The 12,817-nt window shown below is 65.7% G+C and overlaps 1 protein-coding gene across 7 annotated transcripts in view; it reads right to left on the bottom strand.

Annotated features, from left to right (window-relative positions):
- Positions 1-6,813: 6,813 nt before the first annotated feature.
- Positions 6,814-12,817, bottom strand: part of RXRA (retinoid X receptor alpha) — a 96,525-nt gene continuing 90,521 nt past the window's right edge. For 6 of the 7 annotated variants that reach the window (XM_086684453.1, XM_086684452.1, XM_086684455.1 and 3 more), the window contains exons 9-10: positions 12,123-12,228; positions 6,814-10,477 (exon numbers count right to left, since the gene is read on the bottom strand). In XM_086684453.1, coding sequence (XP_086540579.1) covers positions 10,330-10,477; positions 12,123-12,228 — 254 coding nt within the window. In that variant the 3' untranslated portion in view covers positions 6,814-10,329. The remainder of the gene's footprint in view (positions 10,478-12,122; positions 12,229-12,817) is intronic. The other variant, XR_015243191.1, reaches the window with a different exon arrangement.

Here is a 12,817-nt window from a genome sequence, read left to right as displayed (position 1 = left end):
TGTGTGGATTGCTTTTGTTTTCCTAATGAAAATCCATTTGCTGTTGTAGCCAACAGTCATTGGAGTTGTCCTCACTGGCAGACTCCCACGCCCCACCCTCCGACCTGCTCCCCCCACCCTGGGGCCCTCTGAGACCTCATGGCCCTCCGGCAACGCCCGTATCTTCTTCCTTGGCCCCATGGGCAGCCTCCACTCGGCTCACCGGGGACCCTGCAGCCCAGGCAAGTCCCGCCTTCCACTCCCACCCCCCACTCCCCACCCCCTGCACTGACGCCCTGCTTGCTCTCCCCTCCTACGACCGTGGCCACCCAACCCCGGACTGGGAGAAACTCTCAGAAACCCTGCCTGTCTGGCGGGAAGGCTTGCCTGCAGGTTTCTGGCTCGGGGGCCCCTCCACCCCGGGTCCGGCGGGCCTAGGGCTCGGCCAGTGTTGCAGGAGAGCTGGGGGCTGAACCACAGAGCGTAACGTGCGCGCGGTGTGGCCCCTGCTTCCGAGGTCCCCAGTGTGCTCAGGACCCTGGGCGCCCCTCCTTTCACTTCCCTTCCTCCCCCCACCTCCCTCCTTCCCTCCCCCTTCCTTTCCTCCCCCCACCCCCCCCCCCCCGCCTCTAAATATGAGATACTAATAAGGGCGTGCTGTGGAATCTTTCTGGAAAAGCCAAGTCTTCACTTACAACAGCTGGAACATCTCACAGGGAAACGCATGGGTTTCCGTAAGTAAGAGCTCAGACAACAGTCGATGACTTTTTTTTTTTGTATACGTGCCGCTTCGATTTTCTAAATAAACTTTTTGAATTTCGAACAGCATTAGATTTACGGAGAGGTACAAAGACACCTCAGCGCCCCCCCACGCTGAGCCCCCCCGCCCTGCCCCCCAGCGGCCTTTCCACGCTGTCCTGTCACGCTGCTGGGCACATTTGTCCTAACAAACGAGCCAGGACTGGTGTGTCAGGACTTTGTTTTTCACCCAGTGCCCTCTTCCTGCCCCCAGGGTCCCCAAGACCCCACGTGACATTTAGCCACCACATCTCCTTGGACCCCCCCCCCCCCCGGAAGGAGAGTTGCCCAGACTTCCCTTGTTCCGAGGACGACGGGCCGGGCGTCCCGTAGAGTGTCCCTCCACGGGATCTGGTCCCCAGGTGGGTGCTTAGGTGGGTGGGGGTGGGGACTGCCAGGTGAGGCACCGTCCTCACCACATCGTCTCGGGGCGCACGCCGTGGCTGTCACCGGTGGTGGCTCTGGCCACTGGCCGAGGTCACATTGCCCGGCTTCTGCACTGTGGAGCCCCCTTCTGCCCTTCGACACTGTCCCTCGGCCCAGCCCGTGCTCGGGAGCGGGGTCAGGCACCACCTCCCGGGCGCAAAGCATCTAAGCCAACTATCTAGCATTTTTCTCACGGCTCTTTGACCGCCTCCCCGTTATGTGTTCAGGTGAGCGCGGACGGACTCACGGGTGTCTGTGTCACAGCTGGAGCCGTCGGCCAGCATGACCTCCCTCCGGCCGGCCTGGGCCACCCGGAGCCGTGCGGGTCACGCCCGGTGTCCGTCCGATGAGCCCCACTCCTGGGCCTTCGCCGTTCTGGTTGACCGGACCCCTTTCCCTCTCTGGCCCCGAGACGCCCTGGGCTCCTCCGGTCTGTCTCCCGCCCGCCCAGCCCGAGAATCAGCCCCATCAGAGGCCGGGGTCTGGGTGCCCGCCGGCAGCTTCTGGTCCCCTCGGCTGATAGCGCGGGGAGGTCCCGTGTGCCTCCCAGCAGGAGCGCGCACTCCCGTCTCCAGCTCTGACCCACCGCGTGGCGGCCGCAGCCTCTGTCCCCACCAGCCTGTCACCCCCACTCCAACAGGGACAGGCCCGAGCCCCCCGCACTTAAAGGCAAGTGCCAGATCTGGCACCCCACGTCCCGGGAACGGCTTCGTGGGCCCCAGCTCGCCCACACACGCACCCTCCGCCTTTAGCTTTGCAAACCCCCACCTCTGTCCCCGCCCCCCCCGCCTCCCCCCCGCCATCCGCGAGGCGGCCGTGCACATGGCACTACATGCGGGAGCCTGTTCTGTGCCCGTCTGCCTCCGCCCCGCATTCTCCGGAGGGCCTGGGGCCCTCGGTTTGCACACCGCAAGGCTCCCTGCTGGGGCGGCCGAGGGCTGTGGGTTTTGACAGGCGCGCAACGCCACGCACCCACCGTTTCGGAGCTCGCTGCCCCAAAGGGTCCCCTGCGCTCCACCTGCCCAGCCTCCCCCTGCGGAAACCAGTGTCTGCTCGCCCGCTCGGTGGCTTTGCGTTTTCCAGGAGGCCCGGTGAATGGAGCCACACGCTGTGTTGCCCTCTCTCTCCCCGGCCTCCGCCAGCCGCCAGCACGCGTGCACGATGCGTCCAGGTCCCTCTGCGGCCTGACAGCTCATTTCTCGTTCTCGCTAAGGGTGCTCCGTGTCCATCACCTAACCGGGGGAGGGGGGGGGGTCTGGGCTGCTTCCCGTGCGGGACGATGGTGACCAGAGCTGCCGTGAGCGTTCATGCGCGGGCTTGGGTGGGCGTGTCGTCAGGGCCGTTGTGTAAACGGCCAGCCGTGTGATCGCTGGGCGACATCTCGCTGTGGGGGAACCCACCGCCCCGCCTTGCAGCCTCCTCTGAGGGAGACGACGTGCCAAAGTCTCTCTACCTTCGAAGCTCCCACCCGGCCTCGGGGAGCTAGAGCGTCCGGCGAGGGGAGGTCCGCAGGCGTCGGCCAGCCTGCTCTTCCCCCGGGCGCTGCCTGGAGGCTGCGGTCCAGGCTCCACTGCCCTGTGCGACCCTGATTTGTCTCCTTCCCTCTGAGGTGACTCTCAACTCGGAGGCTTCGCGGAGCACGCTCTTGACCGCGTTCACCCGGCCACAGACGGAAGACTGAGGCCCAGGAGGTAAGCGTTGCACCCCCAGATCTCCAGCTGGGGTTGGACCCGGGGGCCCGGCTTCCTGACCCTCCAGCCTCCCGGGATGGCCCTGGCCACCGTGGCAGCTGCTGGTGTGGGCAGGGCAGGGGAAGCCAGGCCCTCTCCCGTCTGCACCAGAGGCCTGTCGTCCCCACCGCCGGGGAGGCTGTCGAAGCTGCTCCCCAGCCCTGCTGCACCGGGACACCCCTGAAGGGCAGGTGGCCAAGGAAGGTGCCATCTGGTTCATTCCGGCCCCTGCCCCATGATCCTCTCTGGGCAGCGGGCCAGACTGGCCCAGAAGCTCCCAAGCAACCCGTGCCTGTAAACACCACAGCCAACACCGGTCCCCACACCGGTCCCCATGCCAGTCCTCCAGTGGGAGCGGGTTCTCAGCCCCGGCGTGTGCAGCGTGCTCTGCTCCATAGGCGTTGGGCACAGACCCCACAGCCAGCCCTGCCAGCTTGGGTCAGGGTCACCAGGTGTCAAGACAGGGCCTGAGGCTCAGGGTCAAGAACAGCTGTGCCCGGGTTGCAGTGCGGAGTCCAAGCGGTGGGGCGTGTCGTCCAGTGAATGAATGAATGAATGAATGAATGAAGTCCCCACCCTCCAGATTCCCACTGCCCCCCCCCCCCCCGCAGGCAGCTCCAACCTGCCCTTGGATTTTCACCTTCAAGGGCACAATGATGCCCCACCTTCTGGGTCCCCATCTCCAAAGCCACCTCCTGGGCCCCAGGCCCCAGAACCCGGGCCCACAGCCCTGGCCTTCTCCAGAGGTGGACCCCCGGGGGCTCTCTCTCTCTCTAAAGGCTCCAGCCCCAGCCCCTGTCCAGGTCCTCGCCCCGTATTGGAGTCTCTTCACAGCAAAATAAAACAGCATAGTGGCAACTTCAGAGCATCTGACCTGGATGACCAAGGTCTCGTACACCCACATCACAGTTCTGGGGTGTGAGGCCTTTTGCCTTCATTGTGGGGGGTGGGGGCGGGGAACCGAGGTCCAGGCGGAGCACACAGTGGTTGGGCTGCCTGGGCCCCCGCTGGGCGTGTCCACAAGGCACATGTGCCGGCTCCACCCCAGACCGTCACATTTATGGGCTCGGGGGCTGGGAGCCGGCTCCTGGGGACGCTGATGCACAGAGAATTAGGAGCCGCCACGGGTAGGGGCTGCAGGGGCGCCCGCTGAGGGACGGATGGGACAAGAAGGGAGCGGAGGAGGCAGGGTGAGCTCTGCCCCGGCGCCTCCAGCAGAGGGCAGTGCCGCTCTGTGCCTCGGGCACCCGGGCGCCAGGGGTTGGGGTCTGGCTTCCCGAGGGGGCTCCCCCCACCCCCAGAGGACTCCCCAGGGGCTCTGCATGCGTCAGGGAGGCTGACCTGGGTGCCCTGGGCCCGGCGGCTGGAGGGCGGCTGGAAACGACGCGATGGCGATATTCCGACACTCCCAGGATACAAGGTCCCCAGCAGCCCTTGAGTTTAGGGACAGATGGGACCGTTTGGGCACTAGGGGCTGGGGACTGAGATCTTCACATGGTCTCCCCTCCCGAGCTCCAGCACCTTGCTGCCTGAGGTCCCCACAACTTCCCTGACCAGCTCCGAGGGGTTCCTGTCACTGGATGCTGCCGTCCTCATGCCCAGCGATGGCACCAGCTCCTGTCATGTGTGTCCTAGGCAGGGTCTCTCCCCTGCAGCCGCCACCCCCCCCATTTCCCATCCTCCCTTGCTTCCTGATGGCAGGGCCAGCCCCTTCCTGTCACTAGAGAGTGAGTGCTCAGCACCGTCCCTCCAAATCCCCCTGCCCCACGCTCACCTCTCCCGTTACCAACCCCACGCCCTGCTGGACCGATCCCGCTGGTGGCAAACCTATCAAGCCCAGCATCTCTGGTCCAGGTGACGGCCCCAGGCAGGTGTCACGGAGGCAGCTGGAGGCAGCAGGGAGGCCCGAGGCCAGGCGGCCGTGCTGTGTGGGCCCATGCGGAGCCCAGGGCCTCTGCTAGACTGCTGGAAACTCAATAGCACACAGCGGTGCTCCCGCTCCGGGGGGTCACCAGGGCCCCTGCTCACCGCAGGAAGTTGGTGTCAGAACCTTGCCCACCCGCACTCACTTGCCTCCTGGCCCCATCCTTCCGCCTGACTCCTCTGTGCTCCCTCACCGGGATGGGGGGTGGGTAAGCACGCTGTCCCGGGTGTGCTCCCCAGAGCCTGCGTCCTGGAGAACACTTGGGAGGACCCTGGGCTGGGGCAGGGTGGCCCCCACAGAGGTCATCTCAGGCCCCTGGCCACCCGGGACTGACTCAGACTGACAGGGCCAAGCAGCTCGGCCCCGGCCTGGAGCGCCCCCCCCACCCCCACCCCGGCTCATTAGGAACACACAGGTCTGCCCTGCGAGCACCAGCGCAGGGCCTGGGGAATACTGCTTCCCTGGTCTCCCGCAAAGGACCCTCGAGGCCCCTCCTGGCTCTGCAGCTGTCCGGGCCGCTCTCGGACGGGGACATTTACACCTGGGGCCCTCCCAGCCCACAGGAGCCCTCCCCACACGACCACTCCCGAGGGCCTCGTCCAGAGCCGGGCTGGCACCTGCTCCGGGTACACGACTGCCGCTCAACAGTGGGTTTGGTCGCGTGGAAGGTAGGACCAAGGGGTCCGTCAGCAGGGAGGAACCCTCCCAATTCCCCAGGCCCTCCCAGGACTGACCCTGCCTCCAGACCAAGGAAGCGGCCCCCCGTGGCTGGAATATACGTGCTTTTGACAGGAACAGAGCGTGGGCCAGTCCCCGCGAGGCCAGAGCGGGGTGGCTGTGCTGCGGGGAGAGGTGGGGCTCCCCATGCCCGCCCCCTTCCAGGCTGAGGTTGTCCTGGCTGAGCTCCCGCGGGCGAGGCCAAGGCCTTGACCCAGGGGAGGGTACACGGAGGGAGCAGCAGGCCTGACAGGCGTCTTAAACTGACATCAAACCACGTCGTCACTCGCTCTAGTCCCACGGGTGCCCCCGACCCAGCCCTGGGGCCTGGGGAGCGACTCGAGGTGGCCGTGTGGCCGCCTGGCCAATAAGCCCCAGGGGGGAGAAGGCGGGTGAGCCGCTCCCGCTGGGACCGCCTCGCACGTCCTGGGGCTACTGAGGTCCTTGCACCTGTGTGTGGGTGTGTGCGTGTCCTGTGTGCACTGTGGGAACGTACGTGTGCGTGCACACCCGTGTCTTGTGGGTATGTGTCTTGTGGGGGGCCAGTTGTGCACGTGCACACATGGGTGAACGCACGCACGTTGTGTGCTCGCGTGTCGTTTGTGTGCACGTGTGTGTGTGAGCACATTCGGGGAGGGGGGGACGGTAACGAAAGGGGAGCCCCCGGCCTGTTGTCGCTGCACGCGTTCCGGCGGAGAGCTGCCCTCACCCTCGGGCCAGCTGTCTGGTGCCACAGAGCAGGACCCCGCCCTCAGGGCTGGCAGAGCCTCCCTGGGAAGGTGCCTGCTGGACAGAGGGCACACGGGAGGGCACAGGCACCACCTCCAAACCGCGGCCTGGCCCGGCCCGCAGGCAGCGTGGACGCGAAGAGCATTTATCACACGGGACGCAGCAGACGGGGTGTCATCACCTCGTTATTAACGGGGCAGCGAGGTGACCTCCTTCGTTTTGTGGCCTGTGTGTGGACCGCTCCCCCGTTCGGGCTCGGGCAGCCTGGGGCAAGGCAGGTGGCCGCTTGCCCGGTGCCCACGGATGTGGGGGGGACCCCTCTCGGACCTGTGGCCCGGCCCCGGGGGGGCTCCGGAGCCGAGCAGACCCGGGAAGGCCCCGCCCCCCCCCCCCAACCGCGGCAGCCGGAGGCCCTGCTCGCCCCTCGCGCGGCCAACTTCCAGACCCAAAGCGGGAGGCCTCCCCGCCCCCCCCTCCCCGCCCCCAGAACAAATGAGAACCGAATGGGGATGTATTTTTAAACGCTCATATTTTGTTTCTCCTCTCAGTTTTTCTGTGTTTCTTTCCACGTTCTGACACCGTTGTTCGTCCGTGCCCGGCACCTGCGGTGGCGGTGTTCAGAGAACAATCACGCAGGGAAGGAAGTTCACAGCCAAACAGAGTCTCGGGAAGGCTGGCTGGCAACGGGGGCGGGACAGCGCAAGGCTTTAAACACCTCTCGGAAGGGAAAGAAAACCCTTGAACGTCTCGGGCCCACCCCCGCCCGAGGGGGACGTCTGCGCGCAGCGGTTGGTACAAAGCCCGTGCGCCGCGCCCCAGGCTTCACGGGGAAGCTCTCGCCTCCGTGTCCAGAAGCAGAAACAAAACAGGTCCCACCCCCCCATCATCCAAGTATACATGAGGGATAAAATTACATTTGTACAAAAATAGATTTTTTTTTTTTTTTTTTTACCTTTCCCGATGCTTTAGACATTTTATCTCTGTGTGTACTTGTCAACCTCTCTAAAGCGTTAGCTACGCGTCCCAGCTAAGGCATGGCTAAGAATCGGGGGCTGATGAAGCTGCTTGCTCCAAAGCATCTTAAAATAGATGCACTCCTTGCCTTGACATATTCATTCGAACCCGGATTTCACCAAAGGAGGGGTCCTTATTACTTGCTCACATGAAGCAAATGTACAGGAACACGGGAGGAGGGGGAAAGTCTGCATTAAAAATGAAAACAAAACGCTGGTAACTGCTACGCGTGTGCTGCGTGTCGACGGCGTGTGGCTCCACGCAGTTCCTCTCTGTACAGCACGGACGTTTTACACCACACCCCTGCGAGGGCAGGGACCAGGCCACGCGCCCGAATTCCGTGATGGGGACAACATCAGCTGATTACCCACTGGCTGCACGTCCGGCCGGGCCCTCCTAGGGGCCCCCCGCAGAGGAGGGAGCCCTGCCGTGGCACCCCATGCTTGCCGCCGGCCCGAGTCCTCTAGGAACGCCGAGACTTGGAAAGCCGAGGGCGTGGGGCCATCTTCCCCCAGAGACCGTGTGTTTCCAGGTGACAAGGGCAGACTGGCTTCCAAGGAGACACTTGACGGGGGCTGGTGGGGGGGGGGGGGGCAAGCCAGAGCCTGGCTTTGCGGACACCTTGCAGATGCGGGACGCGGTCATCTGGGCTCCTCTGCTGTGGGAACCCCGTCTGCATGTCAAAGCAGGGCAGTGAGTCCGCGGAGCAAGTGCGCGGAGGCACCTGCAGGCCGGGGCCCGGGCGGCGTCGGCCCGGCCGAGGCGGGACGGACAAGAGGTGGCTAACGAGCTGATGTTAGTGCTATCTTTAGAAAATTAAAGATTGTCCCACCAAAATAATAATAATAATAATAATAATAATAATTACAAAAAAATCACCTTAATGGAACCAGATTGGTAATACTATTAAAGGTCTGGTCACATAAAAATCCTACCTCTCTACTGAGCAACGGGCCGTCTCCCCATCTACCGCCTTCTCAAACAGCACAGGATGGATGACAAGGACAGCAGACAGATGGAAGGGAAGGGCAGCCCAAGGGCCTGGGACGCTGTGCCTGCGGGCTGTGGGGGGGCGGGGCGCAGAGGGGCTGGGGGTTTCTGGCTGTCGAGGTGGCGGGAGCCCGGGGGCCTCAGTGCTTTACGGACTAACAGCCGGGGACCCCGGGGCCCAGAACGATGACGTTCCCACGTGCCCGAGGGGGCGGGGTGGGGAGGACCGGGTGCACAAGGCACCAGGGATGCTGGGCGAGGGGCAGTCTACCATTTATTTCCACCACCGGGGACCCCGCGAGGCAGTCCCCAAGAGTCCCTGCGTCGCTGCTGGTCATAATGGAGCCCCCAAAGGCTGCTGGGATTTGGGGGAGCGTCTGGGAGCTGGGCAGGCCCCAGCACACCCCGCCTCTGCCGCCCGCCCGGCAGGGGACACCTCCCCACGTGATGAACGGGGTGGACGGTGGAGAAAGGAGGGTTTTGTGCCACCTCAGAGCCTCTGCCCGGAGCCTCGCTTTCCGGCTTGGCCGGGGACTCTGGAAGGAAGAGAGCCACAGCTACTTTCCCCACGGAGGCCTGAGGGCCAGCAGGCCTGCCTCTCCGCGCATCCTGCCTCAGGACCCCCCCCCCCCCCAGGGTACAGGTCATCCCCTCAAGGGCCGAGAGGGCAGGAGCCGTCTGCATCCCCTCACCCCACATCCCTGCTCAGGCCCCCACTAGTGACAAACGCTGGGTTCATGGAGGATGAGGGATGAGAATGCAAAGTACTCAGACCAAAGGGAGGGCATTACAGTGCAAAAGAAGCCGGTTCAACCTGAGAGAGCCCCTGCACCCCCGGAGCTCGGAGCGTGCCCCCCCCCACCACCACCCAGGAGGCAGCGCCCCTGCCCGGGTGGGCAGAGATGCTACGGAAACAGGTGCTGGGCTGGATTGGGGAGCCATGAGCCGGAGCAGGTGTCCGATGGAGCCCCACATAAGGCTGTTGCCCAGACAAGACAGCAGCCGGGCTGGCTGTCCCCGAGCGGCATCTAGCCACAGGCCCGAGGACGCTGGCACGCGACGTCCCCGATTCCAAGAGGTTCCGACACACAACAGCCAGCCAGCACAGGGGGCCTCTCTCCCAGCAGCTCCAGGAAGCAGCCCCACCGTCCTGCCGGGCCTCTGGCTCTCCATGCCCCCCCACCCCTGCGGGCCTCCCCTCCTCCCACCCCTGCGGGCCTCCCCGGAGGCCATCTCTGCCCGCGAGGTCAGCTGAGTCACACCAGCGTGGCCGGGACTTCTAGGAAGGCCGGGAAGCGGGCTCGCCCTCCAGGAACCGGGCGCAAGCCCGCCCCTCCTCACAGGCCGAAACAGAAGGCAGAACGGAGGACGGGCCACGCACTGGGTCTGGCTACCCTGGGTCGGACGGGGCTGTGCGAGCGAAGAAACTGAAACGAGGGTGATGCAGAGAGAAAACCGAGGTGGGAAGGTGGGAGACCCCAGTCCTGGCAGCCTTGAGCTGGCCCCAGAACCCTGCACGGAGGTCAGTTCCCGTTCCGGTCGGCTCGGGGGCGAAGTTGCAAGCCATCTTTGGGAAGGGGCTGCTGGCCCGTCCCCGCGAGGGAAGGGGAGCCCAGGGCCCCTGAGCCCCTCTCAAGTGTCCCGGGGTGGGGACGGTGCAGGTGGGGTCGTTGGCACCCCGCCACTGACGCTGGGCAGGGCGCGCTGGCTGGGGGGCACCTGACAGGCGGCGAAGGGGCCACTGCAGACACAGGAGGGTGGCGCGGGATGTTCCAATCACCAGCGGCCGCTACAGCTCCAGGGCAGGCCGGCGGCCGGGTGAGCCGCGCTGCCCTGAACGTAAGGAGGCGTCGGCAACTCTTAGGCTTAGCAGGCCGCGCCCCCACTTCGAACAGGCCAGGCGGAGAAGGGGCGGGGATGGGGCTCAGCCGGGACGAGCAGCTGGCGGCCAGGAGGAGGGGTGGCCAGGCCTGGGGGGGGGGGGGGGCGCGGGCGGGCGGGCGCGAAGGACGGGCCGCGGGCCTAAGTCATTTGGTGTGGAGCTTCCAGCATCTCCATGAGGAAGGTGTCGATGGGCGTGTCCCCGATGAGTTTGAAGAAAAAAAGGTGTTCCAGGCACTTGAGGCCGATGGAGCGCAGAGCAGGAAGGCGCAGCAGCAGCTTGGCGAACCTGTGGGAGGGCCCGTGGAAGAGGAAGCAGGCGACCCTCCCCCTTCCCCCCTCCCCCTTCCCCCCCCCCCCCCCCCCCCCCGCGCCAGTGGCCGCCTGCTGGGCGCCTGGGAACAGGACCCAGGTTGGTCCTGCGCCCACCGCCCACCGGTGCTGAGCCCGAGGGGGAGGTGGGGCCGCTTAGCCGGCCAGGGCCTGGGGGCGGGAACAGGCAGGGTGGACACAAAGACCCCGAAGGAAGATCCAGGTAAGAGAGACCTGGGATGAAGAGTCAGGGCCAGGCAGTGGCTGGGCTGGCGCAGGCTGAGTCGGGCATTACGGGAAAGCTAAAATATGTGGGTTCTCTCTCTCCAAGGGCAATAGGGAGCCACAGCAGGATTTTAAGTCGGGGAGAGAGCTACGAAACCGGATCTGAGTATCAGCAGTGCCTTTGGCCACAGCGGGGAGACTAAGGTGGGGCCGTTCGTGGGCCAGGCAGCAGGTCTGTGCTCGAGCAAGCCTCACCCCATGAAGCGCTGGCATCCCGGGTGCTCCATGCCAACACCCACCCCTTCCCCAGAAATAGCTCTATTGGAGCCGGGCCAGAGGCATGATCCCCAGGCCCTGCCCGGCCCCTGGGGGTGGGGAGGGGCAGACTGACTGGGGGAGGGAAGGGGGAAGGCTGGGGCTCTTGGAGGAGGGACACCAGGCTTAGCTGCTCTGCCACCAAGGATAGTGCCCTGTCCCCTCCGGGGATGTCCACAGCTGCCCCCCCCCCCCCGAGCAACCACACGGACCCTCGAGGGGCTGCGGGGCCTCGTTAACTATTCACAGCATCTGTATTTCAGGGGAGAAAGCCCTGGGGTTGGCTGCCATGCAACCCACGTTTTAAAGGCAAAAACGCAGCATAGAGGCTGGACCGGGGCCAGAGAAAGCGGTTTTCTGCTGAGCTGGCGAGATGGGCTGCGGCGTGCAGCCAGGAAAAACAAGCAGGCCTGCCCTCCATCCTCCCCGGGACGTTTCAGTTTCAACCAAAGCAGATGAGGCCGGGAGGGAGCGGGGCACAGTCGGGTGCGCGGGCCAGCGGGCACCGCGGGGCGGGCGGGGGAGAGGGAGGTCTGGTGTCCGGGGCTGGGGGCACGCGCCCTGCTAGGAGAGGCCCTTTCGGAGGAAGGGGCTAGAGGAGGACGACAGACACGGCAGCACCAAGCCACCTCCTGTGCGTCTGGCACCGCGGACCCAGAAATGAGGCCCAGCCCTTCCGGTGCCCCCCCCCCCCCCCCCCCGGTCAGGTGGGAGGCAAACTCTGAACACGTTTATTTAGGAAGCACCCGCTCTGCGCTGGCCCCCGTCCCTGCTGGGGGCTAGCACGCAAAGGCCCCGCCTCTAGGGGTTCCCTTCAGGGGCGGAGGAGACTGCTGGCTTCGTTTTCACCCCCCACGGAGACCAGCACCTGCCGCGTGCGCACCGTTTCCGGTGAGTTGCAGGGGTGTGTCAGCGCATCCGCGGGGTCCCCGCCCTCCACACACCTTCCCTGACGGAGGCGGTGCCGCCTTCTAATTCCCACAGCCGTGCGGGAGAGCGGGCGGCCGTCCGGCCTGGGGCTGGGGGGTCTGCACTGAGGCCCCGAGGGCCCCCGGGGCAGGGGGCCGGGGCCGCGGGCTCACCTTCCCGGCTGCTCAGGGTATTTGTGCTTGCAGTATGCCTCCAGGGACGCGTAGACCTTCTCCCGCAGGGCCTCCACCTCCGCCGGGTTCGAGAGCCCCTTGGAGTCTGCAGGGGAAGGGGCTGCGGGTCAGAGGCCTTGGCCCGGGAGGCTGCACGGGACACCCCGGCACTCAGGCGAGCTCCCCGCTCGGACGAGGCCGGCAGCTGCGGGTGGGCTCTGGGTCCCGACTTGCCATTTGCTGGCCACGGGACCGCAGACTCATCCCTGGACTTCGCGACACAGCTTCCCCATTGGGGCTCAGACGCAAGGGGACCGCCCTCCCCCCCCCACTGGTTACCGTGGCAACTAGGCTGATGTCCCACCGTTGCTGCACTTGGGACTCCGTTCCTTTGAGGTGGATGAAAGCTCCGAACCTTCACCCCAGCAACACCCCAGAAACAGCCGCCCCCCCCCCCCCCGAGTCCTGGGACCCTGAGGGTGGGAGCCCGGTCCGGAAGGGGCTCTGCCCGTGGACGGCGATGCCCGGGACCACAGCCACCAAAGCCTCCAGGGCCCGCCGGTGGGATCTGAGGCGCACGGGGCGGGCCAGGGCTCAGCTGGGTGAGCGTCGTGGGGCTCCCGGAACCAGTCGGAGCCCACCGGGCCAGGCAGTTCCGTCCAGCGTCCTCTCTGCCTCCTTGTCTCCCGGGGCTT

This window comes from Puma concolor, chromosome D4 (assembly GCF_028749965.1).
Source record: "Puma concolor isolate L17-30 chromosome D4, mPumCon1.1.hap2, whole genome shotgun sequence".
Lineage (NCBI taxonomy): Eukaryota > Metazoa > Chordata > Mammalia > Carnivora > Felidae > Puma > Puma concolor.
Note: the sequence above shows the minus strand (reverse complement) of the source record. Positions and strands in the feature narration are given on the sequence as shown.